Here is an 18,133-nt window from a genome sequence, read left to right on the forward strand (position 1 = left end):
CAGAGACGTGTATTGAAGCCATATGAAACATAAAGCTAAAGCTACGAAAGCTTTGACTGGAAACAGTGAAATATGAAGCATTAAAAGAAATTCTTGAATAAAATTTATCACTGCAATGCATTGTACCGATTAATAAATTTAAATATATATATATATAAGATAAAAACATTTGAAATAGTAAACATTCAGTATTTCTAGGAGCTCTGGCTGCTAGGGTTTATTAATCGCTTATAGCGCCAATGGTGACAAAATTTGGAACTAAGGTTTTGGTAATCTGAGCGATTTCAGCTTTAGTTGCTAACTAATACTGAATGTTAACTCGTCATTTCAGTGCAAGGGGTTAATTGGTTACATGGAGAACATATTCAATGCAAAATCGAAATTTAATGTGAAGTTTATATACTCTTATGATATTATTACAAGAACCAATTTCATTATGGTTGTTTCATGTTTGCTTGATCCTATATTCAATCATTTTTTTTTTTTAAAAAGTTATAAGTATTCAAGTTAATGCAATGGTTGTTAGCCTGTTACTCGACTGAAAGGGACAGTTTTCTTTGAAGTAATTGTTTCATTTATCCTAATTTTGCATTAGATGGTAATTTTCAAAAATTAATTTTGTTGGTAGAATCTCAATTTTTCAACAGTATTAAATTTCCGAAAACAACTGATTAGTTACATGAAAAGTCGGGTGTGTTATGAAGCATTCCTGATCAGAGACGGTGGGTTACTCATTTAATGGGTGAGATTCATGTTACAGTATGTTAACTAAATCGTGCAGAAAACGAAAATTTTTATTTAAATTTTTAATGCTTTTTTGATTGTTCATAGTTACATTGTTAAAATCAGATAAAGTTTGACGGTTAACTACGAAAACATATATGATCTCATACCTGGTTATTAAATTTAATGATAAGTTAACACACCCTCCTGGAAAAGATTTTGTAGTTCTGAAATCAAACTTTATTGATAATTTTTAGTTGACAATTTAAACTGAAACGTGAAGGTCATATGAGGTACAAAACTAGGATCCGAGTCATATGAGCTCACACCAGGGCCAAGAGAAATATTATTTAGCATCAATATAGAGGTCATATACGTACATTTAAACTGACAAATTGTTTACGATCACCTTGAACTTTAACCCCCCCCCCCCAAAAAAAAAAAGTATCCTGATAGACCACGCACATATCCCTTGTCAAAATTTAAGAGGATTCATCAACGTATAACAACAACTCAAAAAAGTCCTTAAGGTCTTATACAAATATAAATAATGTAGAATATAGGATTTCTTTTCCTGAACAAATCACACCAATGTCAATCCAACCAGAGATGGTACAGTATAATTAAAGTATATACCTGGTACAGTATATGATGGTACAGTATTACAGTATATATATATATATATATACTTATATAATTAAGCAATAGCGAACTCTAATCTGGGAAAACTCAACACAAGGTATATGTGGAACCTGGACCTAAAACTACCGCAAGAATTTAAACTTAAGACCCAAACCATTTAAACTCCCATGGAAATCGCAATCAGGGCATTCGTACGCTAATCAACCAAAACATATAATAACAATGGCCTTTGACTTCGAAAATGCTAAATTCACACATCCTTCTAGGTATCTAATATAAATAATAATAATAATAATAATAATAATAATAATAATAATAATAATAATAATAACAACAATAATAAGTTTGTTTCTGTGTCCGTGTGCGGCCTGGGCACCAGACGATTGGACAGAGAGTTACCAAATTTTGGTTACGAGTACCTTGGTCCAGGCCCCAGACCAAGACGAAGTTTTTCTTTTCTTTTCTTTACTTTTTTTTTCAAAATTCGAACCAAGGGGTCTCAAGGGGGGCGGGGATTTACCGGAACATGTAAAAGTAGTAAAAACTGACCGATATTATTGTCAAATTCATAGTTTTTGCGGTCGCTGAGGTCAATGGTGAAACTCCGATCACATTCACTTCCAATTTCACTCCATTCGGCTGCGGGCCTGGGACACGTGGGAGGGGTGGTGGTACCGAGACATGTAAAAATAATCCAAAACGACAGATATTAGTGTCAAATCCATAGTTTTCGCGGTCGCTGAGATGAATGGTGATACTCCCACACAGGCGTTGACTTCCAAATACAGCCCCCATCGGCTGGGAGCCAGAGGCGTTTATTTATTTATTTTTTCAAAATTCGAACAAGGGGGTCTCAGGGGGCGTTTACCAGGATATGCAAAAGTAGTAGAAAATGACCGATATTTTGTTCCTTTTGTTGTTCACTTTGTTTACATAGATATTTTATCTGACCCATGTGAAGAATGGGTATTTCAACTAGTCTTTTATAGGACTTTAACATATCAAAAAACATATTATGACACTGATTCATTAATATTTCAGCCACCAGGATATTTTTATCAAAATTCACAGATGACCGCTGGAGGGTGTGAGGGAACCAAAACTCTGTCACCAAATTTCAAAAGGTGTATCAATGTTCCCTGTTCTCTGAAAAAGAGTGAAACCAAACTTATACACAACTATATGTTGTAATAAAACCTCATCATAGAAGATAAATTAGATTTTTCCCTATCAAATTTGATTTTTTTCGCAAAGTAAAGAAGTTCAGAGGAACTATGGCCCTGGTGAACTATGGCCGGACCGCTAATTCAAAAATCACACGTTGATGAGGTCATAGTATGTGACTTCAGAGGCGTGGCATGATCCCATGTGAACCCTAATACCCAATAGGAATCGTCAGGTAATCAATATACACCAATCAACGACGAGTGTCCTATAATAATAACACTTGATAATTAGGATAATAACGATCGTTATAAATTATGGGACACGTTTGTCGAGAAAGCAGATGAACCAAACTTGACCAAATAATGCAGTATATGCTAGGTACATCAGGCAATAATATGCATAACGAGTAAGAGTTTGATGTAATGAAAGCTTTATGATCAGATATTAACAAAACTTGTGATGGCAAATTTGTGTTCAAATGAACTTGAAAATGAACTGTCGAGTTTTCCACAAATGGTTCTAGAAAATAGGACTCTTATTTCGAAAAAATGAATAAGGAGGTAAGCATCTGTAATACCTAATGGAGTTATTTTAATTTCGTTTGGTACAGTATTGGTTAGTAGCAATGTTGTGTTAGTAATAGTAGCTTAATAGTTAAAAGTAAATTGTGGTAATAACATGAAAAAACAGTTTCAAATTACACAAAACGCGCTTCCCTTCAGTTCGGTGCTTCCCTTCAGTTCAACCTAGCAATCTTAGATTGAAAGTGGACAGAATTTAGTGGAAGATGGAACAACTAATAGTATCAGTTGGACGTAAGAACCCTTGAGGGAGAAGGAATAATATACGAGGGCGAGTCCGAAAATAAGTTTGTTGAGGCGACTGTGGACAGAGGTGAGGATGCAAGACCAAAAATAGATGTGACATTAAAGATCAGACGTTCATTTATTTTTCCACGTAAGTACATTGAGACATTTGTCATTAAGCTTCAAAAATCCTTCCAGGAAAAATTCAGGAGTCTGCACGCGGAAAAAGCGTCGAATAGCTTGTGTGACTTCAGCATTACTTCCAAAGCGCGCCTGCAGTCGAGAGTCTTTTTTAAAGCCGGAAACAGATGGAAGTCACTGGGTGCGAAATCAGGACTGTATTGAGAATGGAAGGCGCTCCCAGCCAAGAGTTGCAATATGGTTTTGCGTTGCCGCCGCTGAGTGTGGTGTTGCATTTTCATTCAACAGAACACCAGATGTGAGAACGCCAGGCCGCTTTTTTCGAAACGCCACCTTCAAGTTCGACAGAGGGTGACAGTGCCGCAAAGCAGTGATGGTTCCAATCTGTAAGAAGTCCAGCAACAACATCCCTTGGGTGTCCAAAAACACTGTGAGTAGCACCTTCCCTGCAGAGGGCGCTGTTTTGAACTTCTTGCAGACAGGTGATCACGGATGTTTCCATTCCATCGATGCGTCTGGAACTTGTGTCTGGGTGCGGTGAGCGTGCAACCCCTGTCTTGTTTCCCCCATTACTGTTCACTTTCCTGGGGAAAACGAGAGGGGAAACTTATTTTCGGACACCCCCTCGTATGAGGTTCTACAAGACCTATTAATGACAGTATTCTATGTTAGAATATTTTGTTGATTTTAATTTTTTATATTATACTTTCAGGGGTGTGTTTTAAGTTAATATGGAATCTGCACAAAATTGTATGACCAACGTAAGTGAAATAAAGAAATGGCAAAGAGACATCTCGTATCTTTTGCTGTATTACTCACCTCTCCATCCTTTTTACATCAGAAGGAAATCTCGATGGCATTTTGGCTTCTAGATTATCCTCACACGAATCTGACGATGATGATGATGATGATGAGGACGAAGATTCTTTTCTATATGATGCTCTTTTAAACGTCTGTTCCTTGGGAGATTCACTACAGTCTGAAGACAGTTCGCTATCCGTGTTCTGACAGTCATCTTCGGTGCTACGAACTGTGTACACCTGAAATACAAATTATGAATACATGGCATAAAGGAACATACATTTTTTTTCTTAGAACCATGAAAAGTATCTCTTTCCATTAAATTCATGCTTCATTTCAACGGACTAAAAGGGAGCAGTGACAGCTCGATGTTGCCGATTGTCTGAAGCTCCCATACTAAGTCTGTAAATGGCTAATATCCAAAATTATATTTCGAAACAAAGAGGGATAATGCATTACTATATTCTCAATTTAAAAAAAAAAAAAAAAAAAAATGATCCAGTCAGTTTCATTTTAGTCAACTTTTGTTATGATTGGCTGACTCCGTTCTGATCACCCAATCAGCGTTCAGAATCAGTTTCTAGGATCATGTTATACAGAGTCCGCCAGAAAAATCAATATACTCTTTGTCATCCTGTATTAGGATACTGGCATTCACAATTGTTCTGAAATTTAAGTATGTTATAGTATGGTTTTTTGCCCAACAGATGTCGGCATTGTTTTCAGTTAAAAATATGTTGTAGTACGGTTTTTCGCTCAACAGATGTCGGTACTATCAGCATGGTTAGTGAGATAAAAAAATGGCAAGAGCACGCTTGACGTTCGAGCAGCGTAAGTACGTTTTGAAATGTTTTATGAGGTTTGGGAAAGCCATGGAAGTGCAGCGTGAGTGGAGAGGGAAGTTTGGTACTGAACCACCAACCCACCTAACAATCAAGCCATTGTTGACAAGTTTGAGGCACATGGAACGACGAGCGGTCACTGCAGCTACAGCAATCAATGTATCAATGGAGACCGTCGCACAGGCCTCTGTAATCTGCAATATGCATTTAACACAACCATACAAAAAAAAAAAAAAAAAAAAAATTCTCTGCGCCGGTCCCTATGGTATGGATTCGATGTATTTTGTTACGCCGAATCCACATTTCGAAATCCCACGACGATTGACCGTGTCGATTTTGTTTTATGGGCGAAAAACTTGTGTCCTCCCTATCGAGAATCGATCAAGTTTTTCGCCCATAAAAACGGTCAATCGTCGTGGGATTTCGAAATGTGGATTCGGCGTAACAAAATACATCGAATCCATACCATGGGGACCGGCGCAGAGAACTTTTATTTATTTGTGTGGCTGTTTTATGTTTTGAAACAATCTACGTAACGTTCCTTTCTATATTACTAATATATAGATACATGAGGCTTTCCGGGTAGTAAGGACGAACTCAATGGAAGTTACGTGCAACCTGAACACCTGGTTGAAGTGATTGAGTAATAATAGCAATCTGTTCTATGCAACTAGTTCTCATGCCTTAGGAAATACAGTTTTGAAACAAATAGACGATTATTTTATTCGTTTATTTGTTCATTAAGTTTCATACAGCACAAGGCCATTCGGCTGAAACTGAACATCAACAACATTGAAAACACAAATATAAAAAGAAAAAGAAATAAATACAAATAAAAGAAAGTTCACCTCTAAATTTACAATATTCTCTTCAGATGATTTCTAAAGATTCGTTGAGTAGTAAAAATGGTGAAATCTGTTAAAACTGTCTTATAATCTTGCGCTAGCCTGTAAAACAAGGAGCGCTTAACACTTGATAATTTAGGAGTCTCGTAAGTTAGTAAATTTAGAGAGTTCACCGTGGAGGAAGATGAACGTTAATCTGCGATAATAAAAATTCAGAATTAACTTTACCATTGATGATCTTATAGAGGTAAAGTAAATCAGCTGCGCGACGACCGAGTCATGCGAGATAGATTAGTAGTTACAGCCATATTCCATACAGGTGAACATTATTCAATGACCGGGGAAATAATGGCCTTGTAAAACATCGTAAGAGCAGGGAGACTTTGTATTTCAGGAAATCTAAAAAGCAGACCAAATAGTTTCATGGCTCTGGATGGGGTCGATATGATGTGATCTGCAAAGGAGAGTTTCTTGTCGAAGAAAGCATCTAGATCTTTTTGAGATGAAATTCGTTTATGTGTACTTATTGTCCTTACATATCTGATAAAGTATATTCTTCTTTAAGGAAATAGAAAGGGTAGAACATTTGTTGGGGTTTATGGTCAGATTATAGTCGGAGCACCAGTTACTTAACATATCTATGTTAGCTTTCTTCTTCTGACAGCGGTTTACTTCTTCAGAAGATATCGAAACATGGGTCTCTGACTGGATCGCTTCCAAGGATGAGGACTTCTTTCGCCACGGAATCCGTACATTGCCTGACAGATGGGCGAAAGTGGTGGCTAGCGATGGACAATATTTTTCTTAAGGTATTTATGTATTTTGTGTTTGTACTACAGCTTCAATGTGTGCGTACCAACCGCACGAATTAATTATTAGACCAAAATATATATATAGATCTAAATCACAGTATAACCAGTTTTTACTTAATACTGAAGGGTCAACTGACAGTTGGCTAAGGTGTTTTGAGAAAAGACATCAATCGTTCGTAAGAGAACAACATACCTGATGTTTTTAGAATTCCGTACGATCAGAGGAAAATGATGTTTTTGAAAACAAATGTCAATTAAAGAGAAAACATTTTTTTTTTTTTAAATATCTTTGTTAACCTATCATAACACTTACTAATCTTAATGGAGTCGTCAGATCGGTTTCCTGAATTGAGCAGTACTTATATATGTCATAGGAGCTATATCTTCTTCCCAGCCACATGTGAACAACTTGTTTCCTGCCAGCGTTCTGCAATCCGTAGTTTACCTTCTGACCTGTAAATATGTAAAACTAACTAAGCAATCAAGTCCTCCCAATCTATATGAGAAGTTCGCTAATCTCGCTGTAGAACAAAGTACACAATAAGAAAATTAGAAAAAACAAACACGGATAAAAGATTGCGATCCTCACCAATAATTACTTTTTGGATCAGGGACCAAAAATTTTTTGAATGACCCCTAAATCGAGTTTTCGTATTTATTTTACGGAATAAGCACATCATACTGAATTAACTGATAATTTGTGCTTGGCTACACTATATGTAGTTCTCCAGATATAAACTTAAAATATTTTTTTTGTTGAAATACATTGGATCTTGGATCAGGGGCTGCAAAATTTTTGAACGGTCTCTAAACCGACTTTTCGGATTTTTTATTTTTATTTATTTATTTATTTTTACGGAGTAAGCAAATCACACTGAGTTAAGTGATAGTTTGGGTTTGACTACACTGTATGTAGTTTTCCAGATATAAGGCCTACAAGAAAATTTTTGATTGAAATATATTGGATCTTTTGATCCAAAAACTGTAAAGAAACTGCGAAAACAAATTCCTGGAGATGAAACTGTATACAGAAAAAATGTAAAAGTCCCAATAAGCATGGTTTTGGTTGCAAAATCAACACAATTGAATTAAATGATAAGAAAAACAAATATGAAAAACATGAGATGAAAATAATTATTATACAGACAAAGGTAATAATAACTGAAATGAGTGGTAGAGTGAAACGATAAGAACTGAAGAAGAAATAAGTACTATAGGTTAAAGAAAAATCTTTTCTTCATCTCTCTGCTGCATTCTCGAAATAACATCATATTCGTTGCGTTCTTCCAACTTCACTGGCTGGTCAATAAGAAAGGATACAATTAAAAGATCTATTTTCAGTGAGGACGTTATCATGAAGATACGAACGAATAATCAATTTTAAGTACTTGTTATCTGTATGTTTGCCGTTGTATCCTAATACCTTTGTCACTGTTCCCTGACCATGTTTCTTTCTGAGTTTAATGTCCTACGGTTATGCACCGAGGCTAAGGGAGAGGTGATTGTAACAGAGAAACAAATGGTGGAATGAAGGAAGCGAGACCAGATGGAAGAATCCAGAGAAAACCTATGCACGGGGTGTTTGTCCTCCATAAAGCCAGTTTGGAACGAGCTAGTTCAAAACAGACTCCACGTTGACCAGATTTTGGGACCAATTTTCTATTAAAATCTAAATTTTACGTCCCACCGTTATGCCTGCTAACCTAAAGGAGATGGTGATGATGAGAAATGAATGAAGGAGTGGAATGAAGAAAATGGGAGGAAAGGGTAGCACCCCGAGAAGACCCACACACACGGTGTTCGTCCACCCCAAGCTCAATTGGCGCGAGCTAGGATCGAACCAAGGACCCCATACACCAGAGATGAACGCTCTACCACTGAGCCACCGCGGCCCACAATTTTCTATAAGTAACTATCATTATATTTATGAATTAACACTTAGAGAAGAAAATACTGCAAAATAAAATGTTTTCGTTTAACGTCATATGCTATGCCCTTTACGCTAAGAGAGACGATGATTAAGGCAAATGAATGGTAATGGAAAAACTGATGAAATAAGAATTTGGAAGGAAACGGGAATACCCCAAACTTCCTCGACCTGTGATCGAACCAGGGACCAACGGGTCAGAAGTAAGCGCTTTACCACTGAGCAACCGTGCTCTCCTACTTAAGAAAGAAGTAATATAGTAGAAATTTATTTTCAAACATTTTAAGAAGTTACTGTACTGTATTATATTTGAAAAAGAAATTAGTATGGTACCACATACTACGCCAATTTATTTCCAGGTAGCCTCGATACAAATAATCTTTTTTCTAACATGTACAAATAGAACAAATCTTTTAGCTTATGTTTTTGCAATGTGCAGAAATTATACACTGATAATTTTATGCTGCCCTTCAAATAAATATTTTTACAACCTTGAAATAGAAGTTCAGATTTCTTGAGGTTGATTGGTTCCTTAAGCAGTTCTGGGGCTGGAGGAGTCCTGATTTGTATGTGAACTCCGGAGTGCATTTCTCTGTCCTACAATAATTTGTGAAGATTTTTTTCTTCAAGGTTTTAAGACAAGTACATTTCAAAGTATTCGATATGGAAATAAAGATTGGATTCTTTATTCCAACTAACTTTTTCCTGACGTCTTTTCTTTCTCTTTCAGACACTGAATTCCTATAATGCAAAACCACGTTCAGGAATTCTAACTATTGTTCTACTTACAGATTTCTGTAATTCCTGTATTTCCTTTAAGGTTCCAAGCTTTCGACTCTCCCCTGGAGTCTTGGTCACGAACGTTAGGCAAAAATAGGAGGAGAAAGAACAGAAACATCAAGAAATAAAAAGGGAACGGACATAACATGGGAAAAGCTCTGTTGTACGGAAACACGTTGTCAAGTACGTCAGCGATCAACGGATGAAGGTTGTACAAACTTGTGCGCCTTCCTTGTTCCTTGTTGGAAGGTTGCGACAATAAAAATAATGAATTGGCAACCTTCCAACAAGGAACAAGATATGCGCACAAATTGACGTGCCATATTTTAGTTTGCATAACCTTCATCTGTTGAGTGCTGACGTACTTGACAACGTGTTTCCGTACAACAGAGCTTTTCCCTTGTTAAGTCCGTTCCATTTTTATTCCTTGATGTTTCTATTATTTTTCTTCCGGTTTTTAACTTCCGCTACCAGGACGCCAGGGGAGACTGAAAAGCTTGAAAACTGAAAGGAAATTCAGGAGTTAAAGAAATCTGTAAGTAGAATTAATTTCTAAAGTTTATTAACATGTTACAGTAGAATTTCTCTGAGTGACTACTTCTCTACTAATGACCAATTTTTTCAGGAAACTATTTGAAATATCATAAAGTTTGTAGTTTGAATCGCTATTCAACGACCCTGATTGGTGGAGGAAAGCGTGTACACCCTCTCTTGAATGATCTTTCTTGCTTTCATCTAAGCATTAAGCAACAAGCATTCTACAATGCAAACCGCACATGATCGGATTTTCTCCTTCCTACTTGTTACCTTGAAGTGCTGTTTTTCAGGAGTAGTTAATTCTTGTGGGGGTAGAAACACGGATAAAGCGATGAAATACAACTGGGAGCTTTCAAAATGTGGCCTTGGAGAAGAATGGCGAGAATTAGCTGGGTCGAAGGAAAACCAATTAAGAATTGTTAAGAACAGTACGGGAGAAAAGAACAAGTTTAGACGAAATGGGAAAGAGAAACTGACTGTGATACTGGCTGAGAAAGAACCGTACCATAAAGAACGTACTAGAAGATATGGCAGCAGGAAAAGACACAGGGGGCGAAGTGTTGACGGAGGGTATTGCAACCGAAAAATCGTATGCGAAGACGGAGGTTAGCTGATAACTGTAGGGCATGGAAGCTTCTCAGTTGTGGCACTTGAACTCCAAATAATGGCAGAATACCTATGAAGATGAGCTACAACTAAATGACATGAATATGGTGAACGTGGCTCATCTATTTTGTTTACCTGAACTGTCTTGTGGGAAAACGAAATAACAAAAGTGTTACTTATTGAGGAAGCATGGAATTCTTCAAATGAATTAGAATATTAGTGTTTTCGTAAATCTAACTGAAATAAATCACACTTAGATGTTTATATTCTACATGGCAGATATAGTTTCTAAAAATTCACTGTATAATGAAAATGCATTACAACATTTTTAAATAAAAATAAAATTTGACCAAAGCAAGCACAACATTTCTAATCTGTGTCACAATTTCAGCAACATCTGTTGTTCCTCTTTAATGCATATTATCATCTTAATTTAATATTTAAGCTTACGTTTCTACGTTTAACAGAGAACAATATAGTAATGATCACCTCTTTGATGTACTGGGAAATCATGAAAGCTTAGGATATACGAAAAATCATGCTTGAGTTCGGCCTTTTATCTTTTTATATACGTATAATGAACTTTAGCTAAGCAATTAAATAGACCAGATGGTTATAAATACTCTTAATTTGTTATACAGTAAAGTTCTGTTTATGCAGGTGTAGGTAGAGCTAAATTATACACGGGAACGTTTCTCTCACTACAGAATTTTATAATCAAAAAACCTCCTTCTCATAAATGATGTAATATAAAATCACTATAATATAAATGGTTCGCTAATATTGGGTAAAGAGAGGTTGAGTTGATTTTGAGTTTAACGTCCCGTTCAGCAGCATGGCTATATATGACGTGGCCCTACTGATTAACGTGGAATCCGAACATTCGCTCCTTCCGGGAATCGAACTCGGGTCTCCCACGCCAAAGATGCATACGCTAACCGCTTAGCCACAAAGGAGCTCTGGATAAAGAGAGCTTTCTGAACATTATTATTTATCAAATGAACTGTGCACTTTACAAAATGATAAAATCTAAAAACAAAGATATTAAATACCAGGAATAGCTAAGCTATTATGAAAGTTACTAACAGTAATGACTATGTTTACTTATTATTTTAAAATTATTATAATAATAATTTTCTTACAAATTTGTTGAATGTAAAAGAAAACTATTATCCAACAAAACAATAAAATGTAAAAGAAACGTTAAATCACATTACTAAGTAAAATAATTGCTTAGATTAACTGCTTTAGATTTGCTTCACTTGATTCATTAGGCTCCCGTGTTTCAATTACCCGCGTATATCAAGAAATAAGTAAATGATGACGATAATAATTTCCTGCGAAAAATCCCCGAATTTTACTGAATTCCAGGTTAAATACCATTTTTTAATGATTTTTTCATATGATTTCGTTTTCCCTGAGTTTTGCAGGATTTTCAGATTTGTAAGAACCCTGTTAATCTCAATAAACATAATTAATTGATCATAGTTCAACATTATCACCAATTTCAAGCAACTGCATTTTGAAATTTGACTAGATGCTTGTATGAAAACTAACTACATATTTACAGAATTTGGTTACGTGGTACATAAAGCCTTTTACTCAGAAAATGCAATACCTAAAGATATTTACTATTAATCTGATATACTTTTTAAAATACAAAACTGCATACCTTTCTTGAAAAACTTGAGTAAATCAAAGCACTTCAAGGGCACTTCAAACAATTTGGTTCTATTCCTGTGGAATTCCCTAACTTCACCATCAGCACATTGAAGAGTCCCATGATCCTTACTCACAGATATAATTTCTCCCACAAAAACGTTATCTTCTTGTTTCTTAATTAAGAACTCTTCTAACAATCTAAATTGCCGTGAACTATTCTCAGAATTCTTCGTTTCTGCAATTCTTTCTGTCTGTGAGACTGGAGGTTTCTGAGGGTTAACAGAACGACGTTGCAACTGCGCTAGCCCTTCTAGTTTTTGTCGTCTCCGAAGCAAAATGTTAGATTCAGCTTCTTTGTCAACAGGGATAAGCCACACATGATGGACTATCATTCGTTTACTCCTATTTGAGCGCCGAAATCTGAATTGTACATAATCACCTGGGCAGACGTAATGTTGGGCAATTGAACCACGCGGTACCATTTTGTCACTGATAAGAAAGCTGAACTTGTCTATGTTAACTGGTACTTCTAGGTTTGGTTTATTTTTTAGTTTTACTTCGATAATGAAGTCGTTTTGGTTGACCACCGTAACAACACCTTCATATACGGATTCCATATCAATTGTTTTGTAAGTTAGATTCTTATAATAGACACAAGTGGATACCATGTTATCTTTAATATCATATTTTGGTACTGTCACAGTTTGCAGGCTTTTGTAACTAAACCACGCTGCAATACACTCGTACTCAGCGCCGCTAACATGTCTTTCTCTTAAAGGTCTACAATAAAACATAACTTTCTTACCAAGTTGAAACAGAGCATAAATATGGATGTTTTTGCTTACATTTCTGGGGCAAATTATTACATTTTTTGCACACAACACTCTTCTATTATCGTTTGTGGTTGTAAAAATAGCTTCATTTGCATTTAAAATCTGGTCCACCTGGCCACATATTACACCCGTCAGGTAAGAATAAGTATTATTTTCTGCCTTGGGTACAATGTGAGGAACACTTTCAGTATTTATCCTTGTCAGTATTGACCTCGGACACTTACCCCTCGTAACGAATTTTGCTACAAATTCAGCACCTGACGTGCGACATTCACTCAGTCGCTCTGCACTGAAACGCACTTGTGTTCCTATTTTCAAAGCAGCAGCTAATGATTTATCTGCGCAATGAATACCCTTAACATATAGATTCTTATTATTGAATAATATATCTATTGGCTTACAGAACATTTTACATCTGATAATTCCTTCAGAATCGGACAGAATTTTGTGCATTTGCCCTTTGTAATCTTTTAGTGCGGCAGCGATTATGGTATCTTGCAATAATTTTACAGGAATATTTGCTTCGTAATTGCCCATGTTTTCCTCTGGAGAAGCGCTAAATAATTCATTTGTATTGCGTTGAGAGCATGACTCTGAACACTTCCACACTTTACTTGCTTCCCAACCTTGAGAAGATGAACTGCCTTTGATCAATAGCTTTACCTTATCTTGTACATGAATATACTGACTTGTTGATAAGGGTTCATTGTTTTCCGACATAATACAACTGGACAATAGAGCAACCACAGACACACTCTTGTTGTTTACTTTCACTGTAGAGTAAAACCTGGCACCACATACTTTCGTCACAACACCTTCGTATGTTTCTCCTGCTACCAGATCGATATCGTCGCTCAGTGTCTCTGTCGACGAGGCAGACACATTGAGTACTGACACTTGTTCTTTGAGCTCGGATGACGCCAGTTTACACGAACTCTCCATTCCTGCCGATACATGCTCAGAAAAGGCTGATATTTTACTTAGTTCTTCGCGCATTAGTAGCCGAAGATGTATCACATCCTGATTACTAGGCTCTATTCTGTTAATGTTGGGTTTCTTTCCTCTCCACACGAGGGGAGCATAATAGAAAATTCTATTCTTTATCTTAAGCAGAGTAAGATTAAAATGGCAAAGAGATCCTATTAGTGAACGCTCTCTATCAGCATTCGTTGTGAATAATCTTTTATTAATATATAAGTTATTTTTAAGAAAATAGATCTTAGGTATTTGACGACAGGTAACTACACCGCCAATTGAAGTAAAATAAACGAAGTGTCCACTTCTAGTAATTTTGCACCTGTCGTCCAAGAGCTGTGAATCTTCATATGATAAGGCAAGTATTTCTACATCTATAGATTTCCTTTCACTGTTCTCATCCAATAATTTTTTAATACCTGTCATTCGTTGGTATGATAACGGAGGAGTCTCAGGTGCTACTGGTCTTTCGCCAATCCAAACAAGTGATGCGCAATGGTAGCACGTATCACGTTCTTGTAATATATACGCACTAAAATAAAAGCATTTTCCAATGGAAACATAATCTCGCCAATTTCCTGAGATAACTTGTTCTCCATAGACAAATGTGCGTTCATAAAGAAAATAGATTTTAGTGTTTGTGGGAACATGTTCCAAAATTGCACCGGCTGCGTTACAGAATGTTACTACACCAACTTGCTCATGTAGATTCAAACTTGGTTCAGTATTCTGATACCGCCGAGGATCAGCAGTACGAAGAAGCTTACCAGTCGGAGCAGTCTTTGACATAAAATTGCTATTGCTATTGTCGTCTGATTCACTTGATTCATCTGACGTTGAAGTCTCTAACTGTACTCGTGGCTGTTTGTGGATGACATCTAATTCATTCGTATTATCAGGGGATATAGTTTCCAGGTTTGGCTTATCGCTTTTACATACCAAAATTATTTTGAAGTTTGATCCTTCAGTCCCATTGTCTGATTCACGAATTATCTTACAGTTAACATTATCTCCTGGGTGCAAATATTCACGTAGCGAAGTTGTCTCAGGAACCTTTTGGCCATTTTCAAATAAAACTTGTTTCGAGAACACAATATTTTCTTGCTTTCCATCTATAACGCATGAAATCACACCCAATGCTGAGTTGACTATCACAAATACTTTTCCAGTTACATTTAGAGTACAGGAAACCTCTTTCGATGAGTTGTTCTTAGCCAATTGTATGCATTCTTCAAATGACTCTAATCTGGGTTGATCTTGTGACTCCTTCCACACAAGCGACGCCTCCCACTCAAATATTCCACTATTGCTCGTTACCAACATCACACGTAAAACTTCACCTTTTTTGTACACTTCTTGAGCAGCCTTTGCACATACCCAAGTTCGAAACATGGCATCATTGATTGTGTGAATCATAATGGGAACTGGCACTTCAGAATCAATTACAGTTGCTACAACACTGAAATTATCTAGATATTCGTTGACTATCGCACGATATGGCTCCCGAGACTTTAAATGTGAGAATCTTCTGTGTACTGTTTCCGGTTTCACTCCCACCCATAACAGCGATGCTTCATACAGAGCATTCTCTGAATCAATACAATAGGCGTCGTAAACTACAGAACCTGAATAACCGAATAAATCTTCACTAAACAGCGTACCATCAATATACAGACAATTTGAGTCAAATTGTATCTTTATCGTTTGGTTATTACATTTTGAAAGTAAAACATTTTTTCCAGTTTTCACGTCTCCCACTGTAGTACCTAATCCTTTTACAGTTCTTGGTAAATCCATCATTTATTAGAATTGTTCGTTGCTTTCTTGTTCATGAAGGAGTGAATTGAATTGAACGAATTAGTTATTAAGGACTTTCTTCTTTTAAAATATAACAGAGAAGGTTTCCAAAATGTCTGAATTATGCAACCTGGAAGAAAGATAACATTATTAGTTAATTATGTAATGTTTATGATTAAGTTCTGCAAAAATAAATAAAAACATAAGTAAAAAGTTAACATAAGAATATCAAAAACAAAAATCGAATTTTAGATGTGAAGAATATCCAGACATATGATAACCAGTGATGCCAATTTAGCCTATTTATGATAAATCTAGCCTTTTGGAGAGACATTTATTCACACAAATCTACGAAATGCTTATAGCTTTACGTATAACTTAGTTTATGAAACTCTTTTGCAGTTTTCAGCCTTTTTTTTTTTTTATTAGCCGTTAAAATAGTTCCAAAAATACATTTTCTTTAAAAATAACGTATAATTTTTTAAAAATTAGTCTATTTCTTAATATATATTGTTGTATTAATTGATTTCTCTAGACAGAGGGTTTCATTATTCTTCTCTCTCTCCCTACGCACAGATTTACAACTACTTACCAATATTTATCGACTCAAAAAAAATTTTAATATCGCTCCCGTAATGGCCCCGTTTGCTACTGTTTAATTATTTTAATTTTCGCATTTCATTGCAAGAATGGAAGTTTAGTAAACTGTTGGGTTCTTCAAACCACAGAGATTGTGTTTGTTTATTAAAGGAAACAAATAGGATATATAATTAGCTTGAAAACTCTCAATGCAATTATGATGATTCATGTGGGTGTACGCAGAAATAAGAAGTGTTTGTAAGGACTATAAACTGCTGAAAGAAGTACTACTGAAAATTGGGACAATGGCAGTCTACACAAACACAACCAACCCACAATCCAAGGATGGTGCATCCAGTTCCAGAGCCTCAACTTGCTGCGATGTCATCGATTATGACTTATTTCAATTCAACTGATGGCATGGCTGTTGACTTTCACAAATCAGATGAGTTGTTGATAGGTTTTATTGTAATTTAAAGTTATGTATGATACTTGTTAGTCTTCATCGAATAAAATTCGACATTTCAAATTTTACTGTAACTCACTTATAATCCTACACACAAAAAAAGGGGTTTAAAATCTACAATGTGGGTTATAGGTTAGCAGTTCAAAATCTAGCCATTTATTCCGTAAAAAAGCTTATTTCTGACGGCCATCTAGCCTATTTTCTTCAGAGGTTGTTCGCAGCACTGATGATAAGCTGGCCATTTTAAAATCTCGCTATTGTAATGAATTCCGGCAACCCGTGATCGAACCTGCAATATAAACCTTATCAATACAACCTTCTGAAAGTAAATGTTGTCTGAACATAGATATATATATCTAACGGCCAATGCAGAGACAATATAATACAATATATTATATCGAATACATTAGAGAAAAACCATTCTCAAATTACTTCATTTATTCTAAAGTTATTGAGATCTATGGAATGCTTACACACTGCTATATGTAAGGGTACAAATTTAACAAACTGCATGTAGTGGCATGAGTGGGAGTTCTCAAATAAAATACATGCCATATTGCTTTAAACTCGAATAATTTTGGAGAAAGTTAACCAGGGAAAATTTTCTTATTATTTAAATACGGAAACTTTGAAGTTCGGCGAAACTTACCCCTATTACCCATTTATATTGGCCGATTTCAACCACAACCAATGAAGATGACTGGAATGTGTTGATGAAATTATAGGCTGTTACATCAAAATCGAATAATGTTTACGTAGTTTATATTGAAAAATTGTTCTCTACTAATGCAACATGGGTAGATTTTACCCTTTTTTTATCCTCTTATTCTTCACTGATTGAAACTCAAAATAAGTCATTTAGGAAGGCTGAAAAACGTACACTATCATTAAGGTCGTATACATTTTACAAACTTATCGTGGAACAGACGAAAAGACAGACGCAGATGCAAGTTGAGGAAAATGAAAGAAGCGTGACCTTCAAACGTTTATTGCTACAGACACAGCACAGGTGACACTGCTTTTCAACGTATTTTCCACAAGAATTCAGATACTTGTCATGCCGTGGGATCACTTTTGTATTCCGATATAGTAAAAGTCAGCCGTCTGGGAGTCGAACAATACTGAAAAAAGTTTGTCATCCGCCACATATCCCGGATCTTGCTCCAAGCGATTTTCACGTTTTCTCACACCT

The 18,133-nt window shown here is 35.9% G+C and overlaps 1 protein-coding gene across 2 annotated transcripts in view; it reads right to left on the reverse strand.

Annotated features, from left to right (window-relative positions):
* The window catches only part of LOC145690796 (uncharacterized), a 53,371-nt gene that overhangs the window by 14,418 nt on the left and 20,820 nt on the right, over positions 1 to 18,133 (reverse strand). For both annotated transcript variants that reach the window (XM_081766084.1, XM_081766083.1), the window contains exons 2-4: positions 12,302 to 16,026; positions 7,093 to 7,232; positions 4,299 to 4,519 (exon numbers count right to left, since the gene is read on the reverse strand). In XM_081766084.1, the coding sequence (XP_081622210.1) occupies positions 4,299 to 4,519; positions 7,093 to 7,232; positions 12,302 to 15,899 (3,959 nt within the window). In that variant the 5' untranslated portion in view covers positions 15,900 to 16,026. The remainder of the gene's footprint in view (positions 1 to 4,298; positions 4,520 to 7,092; positions 7,233 to 12,301; positions 16,027 to 18,133) is intronic.

This window comes from Thermobia domestica, chromosome 7 (assembly GCF_964235325.1).
Source record: "Thermobia domestica chromosome 7, izTheDome1.hap1.1, whole genome shotgun sequence".
Taxonomy (NCBI): Eukaryota; Metazoa; Arthropoda; class Insecta; order Zygentoma; family Lepismatidae; genus Thermobia; species Thermobia domestica.